Genomic DNA, 13,393 nt, shown 5'->3' with positions numbered 1-13,393 from the left:
AAGGAAGAGCACACGCACAAGTGTGTGCGATTTCTAGGTCAGTTTCCAAACCCCCTACAAGGTCTGTCGCTGTGCGAGACGTTCTGCACACTGCAACGCTAGGTGCGAGACCTGGACTCTTTGCAAGACCAGCCTTAACAAGACATGGACTGGTATGAGGAACTAAGTGAGGCCAGCACACTGGATACCTCTCCAGATTCTGGCCTGCTTTCTCCCCCTACCTGGACTACCGAAGAGGGAACATCTTACGCTATTGGGCCTGACAGTGGCCACTGGTCCCCAGTCTGCTTTTCGTGTCTACAGAAGGGGCTTTCATCTGCGCCAGCTCTATCCCAGCCACACGACCACTTAGGTTCAGTAACTTCAGCGCACTCCTAAACGCGGTCACAGATCAGGTCAGACCCTCAACCAACCCTACAGCCTCAGCATCCAACCCTTCCAAGTCTGGCCCTTCATGGGCAGCGAGTTGGTGGCAGGATCTGCCATCACCTCATGCCTCCAACTTACGACCGGCTGATAGAAGATTACCTGGCTCTGCTTCAGGAGGAAGGTCTTGACCCACTTGGCCAAGAGAGCCAAAGAGAAGGTTCCGTCGCCAGAAGTAGGCTGTTATTTCCGCTACTTTCTCGTCCCGAAAAAGGACAAGGATTTTAGTCCTATCCTAGATCTGCCATCCCTCAACTACTTGGTCAAAAAGGAAAAGTTAGAGATGCTCACTCTGGCTCAGGTCTTCCCTGCCCTGGAACCAGGAGACTGGATAGTAGCGCTGGACTTACAGGAAGCCTATTTACACATTCTTGTCCTGCCTGCTCATCAGCGCTACTAGCAGTTTACGGTAGGCCATGAGCACTTTCAGTTCACAGTTCTCCCATTTGGCCTTACGAGCGCCTCTTGGGTATTCACCAAGGTGATGACTGTGGTCATCGCTCATCTGTGCAGATCCAGGTTGCCAGTTTTCCCCCATCTCGACAACTGGCCGTTAAAGGTGGGCTTACCTCAGGCTGTTAGCTGAGGTTCATCATCAACACAATACATCTGATTCCCTCTCAGGCGCTCTCTTTCGTCGGAGCTGTTCGACAGTGCAATTTCTGACCTATCCTCCTAAGCGGCAATTCCATGATATGGCTATGATACCAATGTTTCAGCCTCTATTCTGAATTTCGGTGAGAATGGCTGGGGCTGCTGTGCCTCATGACCTCCTGCTTGTGACACATGCCAGATGGCGTATGCGTGCTTTGCAGTGGGACTTGAAGTTCCAGTAGGTGCAGCATCAGGGGAACCTCTCTGACATTGTCCAGATCTTGGAGGGAACTGCACTGGACCTGTAGTGGTGGTTGACCAACCACAATTAGGTCAGAGGCAGAACAGTCTCCCATCCCCAACCAGACGACACAGTAGTGACAGATGCGTAACTCCTGGGATGGGGCAATCATCTGGGTGAGGTGGAGATCAGGGTACTCTGGTCTCCGGCTTAATCCGGACTCCAAATCAACTTGCTGGAACTCCGACCGATTTGTTTGGCATTGAAAGCCTTTCCTCCTTCAATAACGGGAAAGCTGGTTCAAGTGTTAAGGGACAACACCAGCGCCAGGGCAGGTGGGGTTGTGGACACTTTTGTCCAGAGGCCCTGCATCTGAGCATGGCTGGACAGCAGGGCATATCCCTAGTAGTTCAACACATGGCAGGTTCTCTTAATGTCTAGGCGGACAAACTCAGCCATCGATGCATAGCAGATCACGAATGGAGTCTACATCCAGAGGTGGCGCAAGGTCTCTCAACAGTGGGGAGAGCCTTGGTTAGATCGTTTCGCCTCTGCTGAGAACGTGCAATGTCAGCAGTCTTGCGTGGTGGAGTTTCCAAGGTGGCTCTGCCTTGGAGAAGCTTTTAGTCTCAAGAGCAGCAGACGCATCCTATACGCCTTTCTGCCCATACCACGACTGCCAAAAGTGCTCTAGAAGATCAGGGCGCCAGGTCATTCCTGTGGCTCTGGACTGAGCATGGGGAGTCTGGTATCCATAGCAAATGGAGCGTTGATCATCCTAACAGGCTGCCCATTCGGGAGGATCATCTGTCGCAGCAGCAGGGGAGGGCCCTCCACTCAAAGCAGTCAACTTTACCCCTTCTTGCATGGAGACTGAGCGGCTGCAGCTGAGAACATTCGACCTTCCTCTCCAAGTTTGAAATGTTATTTTGGCGGCCAGGCAGCCGCCCACCAAGACCGTGTATACCTGCCAGCGGAAAAAATTTGTAAAATATTGTACAACAGGTCTACTGTTCCTCTTTCTGCTTTCCTTTCTCCAGTTTTGCTTTTTATTTCGACACTTGCCCAGCAGGACTCTGCATTGGGAACTCTCCAAGGGTTCCTTTCGGCCCTGTATGACTTACGGAGGCTTTATTATTTAAATCTTCTATTCTAAATCGATTCCTCAATGGCCTTGTACATATATTCCTACCTTCCCTTTTCATTATGCTTCAGAGGGACCTTAATTTGGTTCTTTCCTTCCTGATGGGTGCTCCATTCGAACCTCTGCACAACTGCCCCCTTCGGCTGCTTGCCATCAAAACAGCCTTATTAGTGGCAACTTCCTGCCAGGAGGATGAGGGAATTACAGGCTTTGTCATCCCCCTCTGTACCTGACAATGTTCACTTATAAATTAGTGCTTTGTACTAGGTCCTCTTTCCCTGGAAAGTGGAAAACACCATTACATATTGGACAATCTGTCACCTTGCTCACTGTCTAAGCTCCTCAGTACCCCTCTAAAGAAGAGGAGCAATCCACCATCTGGAGATACGCCGGGTCGACGACTAACTCTTCATGGGGTATGTTGAAAGAAGAAAGGTCATGCTGTGTAGAAAAAGACTATCTTGTGATGGGTCTTCCTCTGCATAAAAAGAGGCTACACTCTGAGCAAAAAGCAGCCTCATGAAGGCTTAAGGGCTCATTCCACCAAAGCCAAGGCTACTACTATGGCGTTCCAAAATGTTGGCATCACTGCACACATTTACCAAGCACTACTGCCTGGATACTCGGAGCCTAGATCATGTCTCTACCAGATAAGGCACTACCGAAGGTAAGTAACTGGTCCATTAATTACAAGACTGGTGAAAAACGTCTGAAATTGACATTTTCTTATGTTATATTGGCTGCAAGATGAACGTCGATAAAGCAAAAGTTTAAGGGACTAAGCCAAATAAAGAATATATTGTAATACCAACTTCTCTTGGCATACATTCCAGTGAAAGACCCTGCCTATAGTGTGAGGAAGAAGATTCACTCGTGCTTAACAAGTAAATACTGTTGACAACCTCATGGCCTACTTCAGAAAGGATACAATTACAGCTAACGTTTAAATGAGCCTATTTCAGGTTTTGATGACTTATGTGGTCAAGTTCAAAGATAATACACTGCAGAAGGCAAACCTACATTTATTCCTGAAAAGGAAACTGCCTGGCACTCCTGTGAGGTTTCTCCAATTATGTCAAGGAACCACCAAGGCCTTTACCAAGCTAGCCCTTTTGGAATTGTACTAATCTACCCCTCTGAGACAAAAAAAAATAATAATTTTGTTAGAAAAAAGGTACAAAAATGGAGCTGCCTTTCCTCTCCGTCATCATCCAACTAAATGAATATGCCTGCAAGTACGTAAGTACTGAAGGCCAATTCATGGATGTCGGATTATATTAAGGCGAGGTTGCCAGGAGTAACAGTAGAGCCTACTTTGAAGGGACCGTAGATTTCTTTGATTTGTGTCTTTTCATGTAATACATGGTTGTTATACTGGCGATTTGAATTTATACAGTAAAGAGGAAAATGGAGGGTCAAGTGAACCACCTTCGGTTGTATGTTTACCTGCAAGCCCTTTGTTTCGACTAAATGCCTCAAACAACCATCATTTAAACATTTGTCACCATAGAAGTGAAGGAATATGTTTCTGGAAGGGATCAGTCTTGAGTATAAACTTCTAATGGTGATAATGAGAGAGGGACAGAAGAGGTTATGAGGGCAACACTGCTTCTCATCTTGGTCTCCATAACTAACACAATTGAACCTGGAGAGTTCTAAGTTACTATAATGGAATGCAAGTATGAAAATAAAAAATTCCAGCAAACATGGTATGGAAGTGAATGATCTAGCTGTAAATCAAGAAATCGATTTAATCAGGGAAGCAAATGATAAGAGATGTCTCATAAGGGAATCACTAATGCATTTCTTGCATCCAAGAGTTTCCAGGATGAACAAGACTGACTTGCTCCTACACAGGTAATTATAAACTGCGCTTCTAACTATCTAATGAAGTCCACTACTGTATTGAGTGAATCCTTAGATAATGTCCTTGAGGTGCAGCTCATAGGATGCTTCAATTTCCTCAACATCTAGGCCCTCATGCCAGGCAATGGGTTGAGGAAAAAAATTCTACTGCACAAGTACCACAACCTCCTAACCTTAAGACGAAAACTTGATACTGCCTTATTCTAAAGCTCGGTGGTTCAGTTAATGTTTCTTTCATGGAAGCATCAAGAAGCAGTTAAGTTATGCAGTCTGTACTATAAAACCACCAAAAATATAAATTAGCTAACAGACTGTAATAGAAGGAACAGGCTTCTAAGTGATGACTGAATTGAGGACAAACACCGTAGTTTATCCCCTCCCCTAGGCAGCAGTAGAACCATTCAGTTTGTAACATGTTTTCCTGTCTTTAAGCATAACATTTTCTTTTACACATTGACACAACTGTCCAAATAAAAACATGCATCAAGCTTGCCTTTTTCTGCTCAGGATAAAAACACTGTATAAAAACCATATCTAAATGGCTGCTTGACAGTTAAGAACAAATATTTTCCCAAGGTAAAGAATTCAGTTAGAGAAAACCTAAACCCGACAACAATTTTGCAGTAAATCCCCCCCCCCACAAAAAAAAAAAAAAGATTAAAAGCCTGACACCCAGTGATAGAATCCTCACTCCAGAAAGTGCAAAAAAACCGACTGTCTGTGCAATCAATTGTGGGACACTAGCCGCTGACTGCCTTAAAGGAGCATAGTCAATTTTTTCTTACCCCCTCATTGAAAATCCTATTAAAAAAAAAAAAAAAACAGAAACCAAACAAAAAAATGTATATATATTTACAGACTCCTAGTTACAAATTAAATCAACTGTTTTGAAATATCACAATATCATGTCTATACATATGAACATTAGATGATTACCATGGAGGATAAAGAACATGCAACACTTATAAACACAAAAGGTACTTCATCACAAATGACATTTCTATGTACATGTTTATCAATATGCAAACATAATAAATAATTTGAAGTGGCAAAAGTCCTGCATGCCATACCTCTTCCAACTGAAATTCAGTTCCAGTGAATCCACTTCCAATATCCAATATGTTCATTTTAAAGCCAAGCTCCTCCTGAAGGAGAATTGTATACAATACCAATTAGGAAAAAAACATTACTCATGACAATGCCAAATCTAATCAGTTTCTAAATCCATGTTTCTTTCACTATGTAGTAGACTTCCTATTACTTCCACTGGTGGTAACAATCTACATTATGAAGTAGAATGGGGAACAGCATGATAATAGGTTTGGCTGGGATTGAAACACGCACAGAATGGACTATCATGATGACCCTGTACAATCTCTAATGCGAACAACCACTACAATACTATAAACGTGTTTTAAGACTTGCAGGGACAACTTTAAAATGAAAACTAGAATACCATAAAGTAAGAAATGATTGCTTGCGTGTAGTCCTAGTTCTAGACCATAGGAACTTTTATTGAAGTAATAAATGCTAGAATATTTTGCTGCTATCCGTACGGACCACAGAGCAATTTTCATAAAAATATTGCACACTGAAAAGTCAAACAGGATGTCCGTGTTCATCTGTTTATATGATGAGCAATGCTCTGTAATAACATACAAGGACTAAATTGTTTCCAGGAAATAACTTAATAAATCTTAGTTAAAAATTTCAAGCCTTCATTGCAGCAGCTGATACGCAAGAAAAGTGTGATGACTGAAGGCAAAAATGCAGGCTGATACACTTTCATTGAAAGGGGAGTGGAAAAAAAGGGGTTCTGACTTTACGAGATCAGTAGCTTCTGCTAACTGTATTGACAGTTACTTCATAGATTACAGTACCATCGGTGATCAGTTTAAATTTAATTTTGCCTTCCAATGCCCAAACATACCCATCTAATTTCACATGCTCTGCACAGGTTTGCTATCTATTGTTGGGTTTGGATGAGTACAAGTTGTTATTCTTCGATAAATTATTCGAGTAGCTATACCACACACTGACTTGGACCCCACATCAAACCTCCCGGTTCAGCTTCTCACATCGACCTCTAATGAAGATATCCCCAAACAATTTGAGAACGTGATCATACAAACAGACCCTCCCTGTGGTTCGCCCTCCATAATTGATAATACACCCACACATACTACCAACTTTCACAACTCTGTTTGGATCGCACAACTCAATGAGTTAGACGCAGGCCTATCGTATCTCAAGGCCGAGATGCATAATCTATCAACCATCACTAAAGGACTTCTAAACATACACAGAGCCACCAATGCCACCGTGAACCAAATCAGTCTCCAAACGAGAAATTACATCCCCAAGCACTCACACCCGAGAACACTAGATGGAGTGACCAAACCAGGTTCCAACCTAGTAGATACATACCAAAGTTCTTACACCCCGAAAACACTAATCAGGGTAATTTACCTTCACCACCTTGGCCTAGGAGGGCAAATGTTGATCTATCAGATAAAGACATTGACAACCTCCTCATATCTTATGCCTGGGCATCAGATAACAGTAAGTCGTAATGTGACACTATCCAATCCATTGTAACCAACCCCATCAGAGAACCGACTCACAACAACAGATCCGTTAATAGAGAAAACCTCACAAATATTAACATAGAGCAGACTACCCTAACCCACCCTATTACAAAGATGAAGTGTGCACTCATTAATTGCAGATCCGCTAGCAAACATGCTCCTGACATTTTCAACCTCGTCCTAGAAAATGATTTAGACATTGTCCGCCCCGAAACATGGCTAAATAGTTCCTCCTCTCCCATCCTTGACCTACTGGTTCCTCCTAGTTACATCCTAATCCGCCTAGACAGAAACGTGAAACCCGGTGGTGGGGTAGCCTGCATTTATTGTAACTCAATCTCAGTCATGCAAGCAGACTCCTTCGCTCTATCCTCCTGTGATTATCTCTGTATTAATATCTCTGATAAGCGCATCACCAGCAAACTTCACATATTCTAACACCCCCGGGTGATAACTTGACTTTCATCGACTAGCTAATGGAGGTCATTTCATCCAACGTCAACTCACAAGTACCTCAAATTTTCTTGGGTGATTTTAACCTCCACTGGAACAACGCAAACGATCATGGTGTAGGCCGTCCTAAAGTGTTTGTCAGACCAGGAGCTATCTCAATTCTGCGACAGTCCAACTCACAACAAGGGAGAGACACTGGACCTCATCATAGCAAAAACGAACACAGTCTCATTAGAATCCATCACCCCATGTGACTGGACTGACCATCACTGCATCCTCTTCTCCATCAATATTGAGGTAATTCCAAAAAAGGGGCCAACCCTCAAAAACAAAGCAATGGAATAGGAACGTACAAAATATCAATCCCATCACCTTGGTAAACCGATGCAACTCTGCCCACGACGGATATAACTGATGTACAGGACATCACAGCCTTCTACAATTCCACTATGCTTGAAATCCTGGACTTACAGCGCCCCTCCAAGAAAAAAGTCTCCTCCAAAATTTCCAAACCTTGGTTCAATGAGACCCTGAACTTGGTGCGACAAGCTAAGAGCTGCTGAGCGACTATGGAAATCAGTACCCACCACTGATCACCTAGATCACCTTAGAATGTTAAGGAACTCATACAACAGTAAGATCCTTAAGGCCAAGGCAGACTTTTTCAAAACCCAGCTGAACCAAGCAATCAACCGTCCCCAAAAACATTTTGAAATTGTCAAGCAACAAGCATGCAACACAACTAACTCAATGGAACTCAACGTTCTGGCTACACATACCTGCGAAGAGCTTGCCAATTTCTTCCATGAAAAGACTGAGGCCATCGAGCTCGACATCCAATTTAAGAAGGCTCTCCCACAACCTGTGGTCCAGGATACTGAATGCTGCGCACAACTCAAGGTCCATTTTAATGCTCTAGGGGAAGTCACAAAAAACAATGCCTCATGGCACACCTTCACCAATCTCTCAACAAAAAATCTATAACACTCTTCAAGCAATCAGCCCCTCCAATCACTTCTCTGACCCCCTTCCTCCTGCTCTATTCAAAATGCTAAAAACAACTATCCTACCACTATAACCAAAAATTGTAAACACCTCTCGGAGACAAGGCTCCATACTGGACTGTCTTAAAATAGGGCAGGTCACACCTATTCTAAAGAAATCCGACGCTACCCCATCTGATTCCAACAACTACCGCCCTATATCCAACATCCCCACTTTGGCAAAACTGCTGAAGAAATGTGTACAAATTCAATTATTCAACCATATTGAGAATTACAACCTCATAGACAGCCACCAATCTGGCTTCTGTCAAGGTTGCAGCACGGAATGTGCACTCACAAACAATTGATGACATACTAAAATTGCTTGACCGCAACAAATCATGCCTAATGATACTTGAACTTATCCTCCGCCTTCGATACGGTCAAGCATGACAACCTATGGTCCCTATTGGTACGAAGGATGGGCCTCTTGGGCCCAGTGTTACAATGGTTCTCCTTCCTAAATAACAGAACACAAAGAATCAAGATGAAGTTCCACAGGGATCAGACCTATCACCTATTCTTTTCAACCTATTAATGGAACTCCTGGTGAACGCATTGAAATCAGCAAATATTCTATATCACCTGTATGCGAATGACACCCAACTGTATTTGAAAATCTCCACTCCAGCAGACTTCTTTTCCCTCAACGCTATTTTACAGAACACGCAGAGCTGGCTCCATAACAGCCACCTTATGCTGAATACAAAAAAAACAAAAAACGGAATTCATTCTCATCTCTCCACCGAATCACACATCTAAGATAGACCTATGGTTGAAACACCTAACCTCCATTGACTCCGCAAAATCCTTAGGAGTCACCATAGACAAACACCAGAATATGCAGGCGCACATCACTAATGCCACTAAGGGAGCTAATCACAAGTGGAGTATACTAAGGAAACTCAAACCCTTCCTCCCTCAGGCCGACCAACAAATGCCAGTGCAAGCCTTAGTGCTACCAAGATTAGACTATGGAAGCACCACTCTTTGCAGTCTTCCCAAATAAAAGCTGGCTCCGCTGAGGGCATCACTTAATGCTGCGGCAAGACTGGTGTCAGAAACGAAAAGAAAGTCACATCTCCCGACCCTGAAAGCTCTAAACTGGCTGCCATACGAGGCAAGAATACACCTAAAGGTTACCTGCATGACCCATAAACCACTACATAAAAATACACCCAGTTACTTGGCTCTAAAACTTGAGAGGTCGGGAGGATGCAGACTACGAAGTGCGAGTACGTTACTTCTGAAACCACAATCCTTCCGTAAGAGAACTGGTTGCAGAGCTTTCTCAGGGATTGCACCAAAGATTTGGAACTCCTTACCACCAGGGGTACGTGGAATCTCTTCCTTTACCGCATTAAAAAAAGAAGTAAAAATACTACTAATTAACAAATTCACGTTCTAAGACTTAATTCTATGCTGACATAGAGTCACCTATACGTTCTTCATATCAATGCCTAACCCTGGTAGATTGAAGGAGAATATTATATGTATGTTCATTATCACAACCTCGTAATGCTCATTAACTGTATATAGTGTAATGCTCTGTGGGCCACGGGTCTCCTATATTATCCATATACCACATACCTATGGTAGATTGTAGGAGAATATACAGGTATGTTTATCACAACCACCTAATGCTTTCTATAGTGCAATGTTCTGTTGGCTACGGGTCACCCATGTTATCCATATACTACATACCTCTTTTGTACATAATGACGAATACCAAATGCTTATATACTACCTCATCTTTTTAGGTTTTATACTGTATACTGTAAAGCGCTCTGATACCCCCGTGGGTCACGTTCGCGTTATATAAAACCTTATAAATAAATAAACTAGCCAGTGTGACTCCTCCCTTTGGTAATAATGCGCATGGGCATCAACTCCATCTTTAGATTGTTTTGTACCAAACGGGTGAGAATGGAAATTTAAATAAAATGTAGGCTACTAACCACACAGATATCAGGGGAGGTGGGTGAATGTCCATCTACAGCACTACATGCCAAGAACAGATGCTAACTGGGTAACATAGTCCGTTTAAGGCATGTGTGGCTGTAGATATACATACTTGGCATAGACTGTAAAGAGGTCCCTCTTCCAAAGCGGTGGCTATTCTGTGGTGGTTGGAGTTGCTTGAAATGGAGTACGCAGTACAACCTGTCCAACATTAGACTGTTGTTGCGCTGCTACATCCACACAATAATGTTTAGTAAAAGTATGTGGTGTAGACCTAGTTGCTGCTTTACATATTTCAACAATTGGAATGTTCCCTAAAACTGCCATAGAAGCACCAACTTGACTAGTCGAGTGGGCTTTAGTTATCAGGTGTTTAACTTTAGCATAACATGGTTGGATGCATTTAACTAGCCATATAGCAATTCCATTTGTTAAAATTGGTCTTCCAGTGTGTAGCGGTGAGAAAACAACAAATAGTTGCTTTGTCTTTCTGAAACTTAGTTCTGTCAATAAACGACATTAAAGCCCTTTTAACATCCAAAGTATGAAGAGCTCTTTCTGCCACAGAGTCTGGGTTTGGAAAGAACACAGGCAATTCAATGGACTGGTTCATATGGAAAAAAAAGACTACTTTAGGAAGGAATTTTGGTTTTGTCCTTAAAACTAATTTATTTTTGTGCAATTGGAATAAAGATTCTGCTAATGTTAATGCCTGGAGTTCACCAACTCGTCTAAGTGAAGTTATTGGTATTATAAAAGCAACTTTCCAAGATAAATATTGAAGTAGACATGAATGCAATGGCTCAAAAGAAGGACCCATGAGCAGTGTTAGGACAACATTACGTTTCCAAACTGGCGCTGGTGGTAGTTTGGGAAGAATAATTCTTTTAAGTCCCTACATGAATGCTTTAATGACTGGTACTTTAAATAAAGAAATGTGTTGTCCGTTTTGAAGATAAAAAGCATTTGTAGCTAATTGCAGTCGTATACAAGTATAGGCAAGACCTCATGTTTGTAGATATAAAAGAAACATTTATTTGTACATGTACATCAAATGGATTGCAATTTTTGGTTTGACAGTAAAAAGAAAAACCTTTTCCATTTGGCCGTGTAACATGGTCTAGTTGTTGGTTTACGCGCCTCCTTAAGAACAACCATAAAATGTTTGTGAAGATTAAGGTAACCAAAACTCATTGACTTCAGGCACCATAATGCAAGGCTCATCTCTTTGGGACGGAGATGTCTTAATTTGGTTCTGTGTGAGAAGGTCTGGGTGGAGAGGAAGCTTCTCGTGTGGCACCTGGGGTTGCGCGTAGGTTTATGTGAGGAATCCCTCATCTTCGAAAGTGTGCGAGTAGGACTCTGGGTTGAAGTTCCCACTTGTGGACTTGTTGCTGCATCATGCTGAGGAGGTCTGCAAATTGATTCATCGTTCCTGGGACATTGTCCGCTAAGAGATAGATGTTGTGATGTAGAGCTAGACGCAATATTGTCTGTGCTAGGCGTGATAGCGGAAGAGTTTGTGTTGCCCGGTTTTTGTCAATAAAACATGGTCATATTATCCGTCTGCACCTTGACAACCTTGTTCTTCAGGCATCTGCTGCAAGAATGACTAGGGGAACAGGATCTAGGATCAGCCACCTGCTGGGATACATTTTGTAGGTTCTACCAATGCAGTGAGTGATGTGTGCGGCTGTCTATCAACACTAGATCCCAAAGGTGACCTTATGACTGATTCAATTTACGCGAGAGTCATTCTTGCAGTGGTCTCGTATGTAATCTGGCATTTAGAACTATGGCTATACAGTATTCCATCATGCCCAGTAGTCTTGGCACTATTTTGACTTTAATTTGTATTCCTGTCTGAAATGGTTGTGCTAAGGACAGACTATTTTGAATTCTGACTGAATTTGGAGTTGCTAGTGCTAGTTTAATGTTGAGAATGGCCCCTAGATATGGCTATATTTGTGCAGGTTGCAAATTAGATTTTAGCAGATTGACTGTGAACCTTAAACGGAGTAGAAGAGCTAGGGTCTGGCGAGTATATGGACTGCACAGTTTTAGGTTGTTTGCTTTTAGAAGCCAATCGTCTAGGTAAGGAAACACATGAATGTTTTCCCTTCTTAGATGCTTATCTACCACAGATAGACATTTTGTGAATACCCATGGAACTGTGGTAACTCCAAAAGGAAGTACTTTGAACTGATAAGGTTTGCTTTAAGAAAGAAAAACGTAGGTACTTGCGATTGGCGCTGGATAAATGGGTGTAAGAAAGTAGGCGTGTATGAGGTCTAATGTGGCCATGAAAATTCCCTACTAAAGTAGAGGTATAACTTCCTGAAGGCGGCCCATGTGAAAACATTCTGACAATGTATTAATTTAATACTCTGATGTCTAAAATGGGTCCGAGTTAGCGGTCCTTTTGGGGAATAAGGAAGTATAGAGAATATACTCCTGTTACCTGTTGCATTGGAACTAGCTCTATGGCTCCTTTTGATAAAAGAGCGATAATCACTTGTTTGAACATAGATTGGTGCTGAACAGAGAGCTTGTGTTTGGGAGGAGGAATGTTTGGAGTGGGGATGAGCTCCAGTCAATAACCATGTTGGATTACATCCAACGCTCATTGATCTGTGGTGATGATGATTTTCCATTTGGCAGAAAGAGTTGCAAACGTCCCCCTACAGGTGTTAAATGTTTCGGGAGACCCTGACAAGTAATTGTTTGGAATTGCTATTGGCTGTGTGTAGAATTTCCACGACCACGGCCCTTGAAGTTATTTGCTTTATAGTATCATCTGTAAAACCCCTTTGAAGGGGAGGATTGGGTTTGACCCTTGTATGAGGATGCTGCTGTGTCAGAAGTGGCAGGCCTAGCGCCTTGTCCAAATGGTGGGCGGTAAAAGGAACCAATAAATGTTGTGGTTTGAAGCACCCCCTTTGACTTTACCACCTCTGTATCCTTTTTGATCTTTGAGGGTTGTGTCAACTTGGGGCCCAAAATGGTGTTCTTTATCAAATGGTATATTTAGGACAGCTTGTTGAATGTCTAGTTTAAAAACAGATACCCTAAGCCA

General features: G+C 42.7%; 1 protein-coding gene across 2 annotated transcripts in view; it reads right to left on the bottom strand.

Moving 5' to 3' along the window:
• Positions 1-13,393, bottom strand: part of AZIN1 (antizyme inhibitor 1) — a 565,763-nt gene that overhangs the window by 262,099 nt on the left and 290,271 nt on the right. For both annotated transcript variants that reach the window (XM_085605134.1, XM_085605135.1), the window contains exon 8: positions 5,342-5,416. In XM_085605134.1, the coding sequence (XP_085461260.1) occupies positions 5,342-5,416 (75 nt within the window). The remainder of the gene's footprint in view (positions 1-5,341; positions 5,417-13,393) is intronic.

This window comes from Triturus cristatus, chromosome 5_1 (assembly GCF_964204655.1).
Source record: "Triturus cristatus chromosome 5_1, aTriCri1.1, whole genome shotgun sequence".
NCBI lineage: Eukaryota > Metazoa > Chordata > Amphibia > Caudata > Salamandridae > Triturus > Triturus cristatus.
Note: the sequence above shows the minus strand (reverse complement) of the source record. Positions and strands in the feature narration are given on the sequence as shown.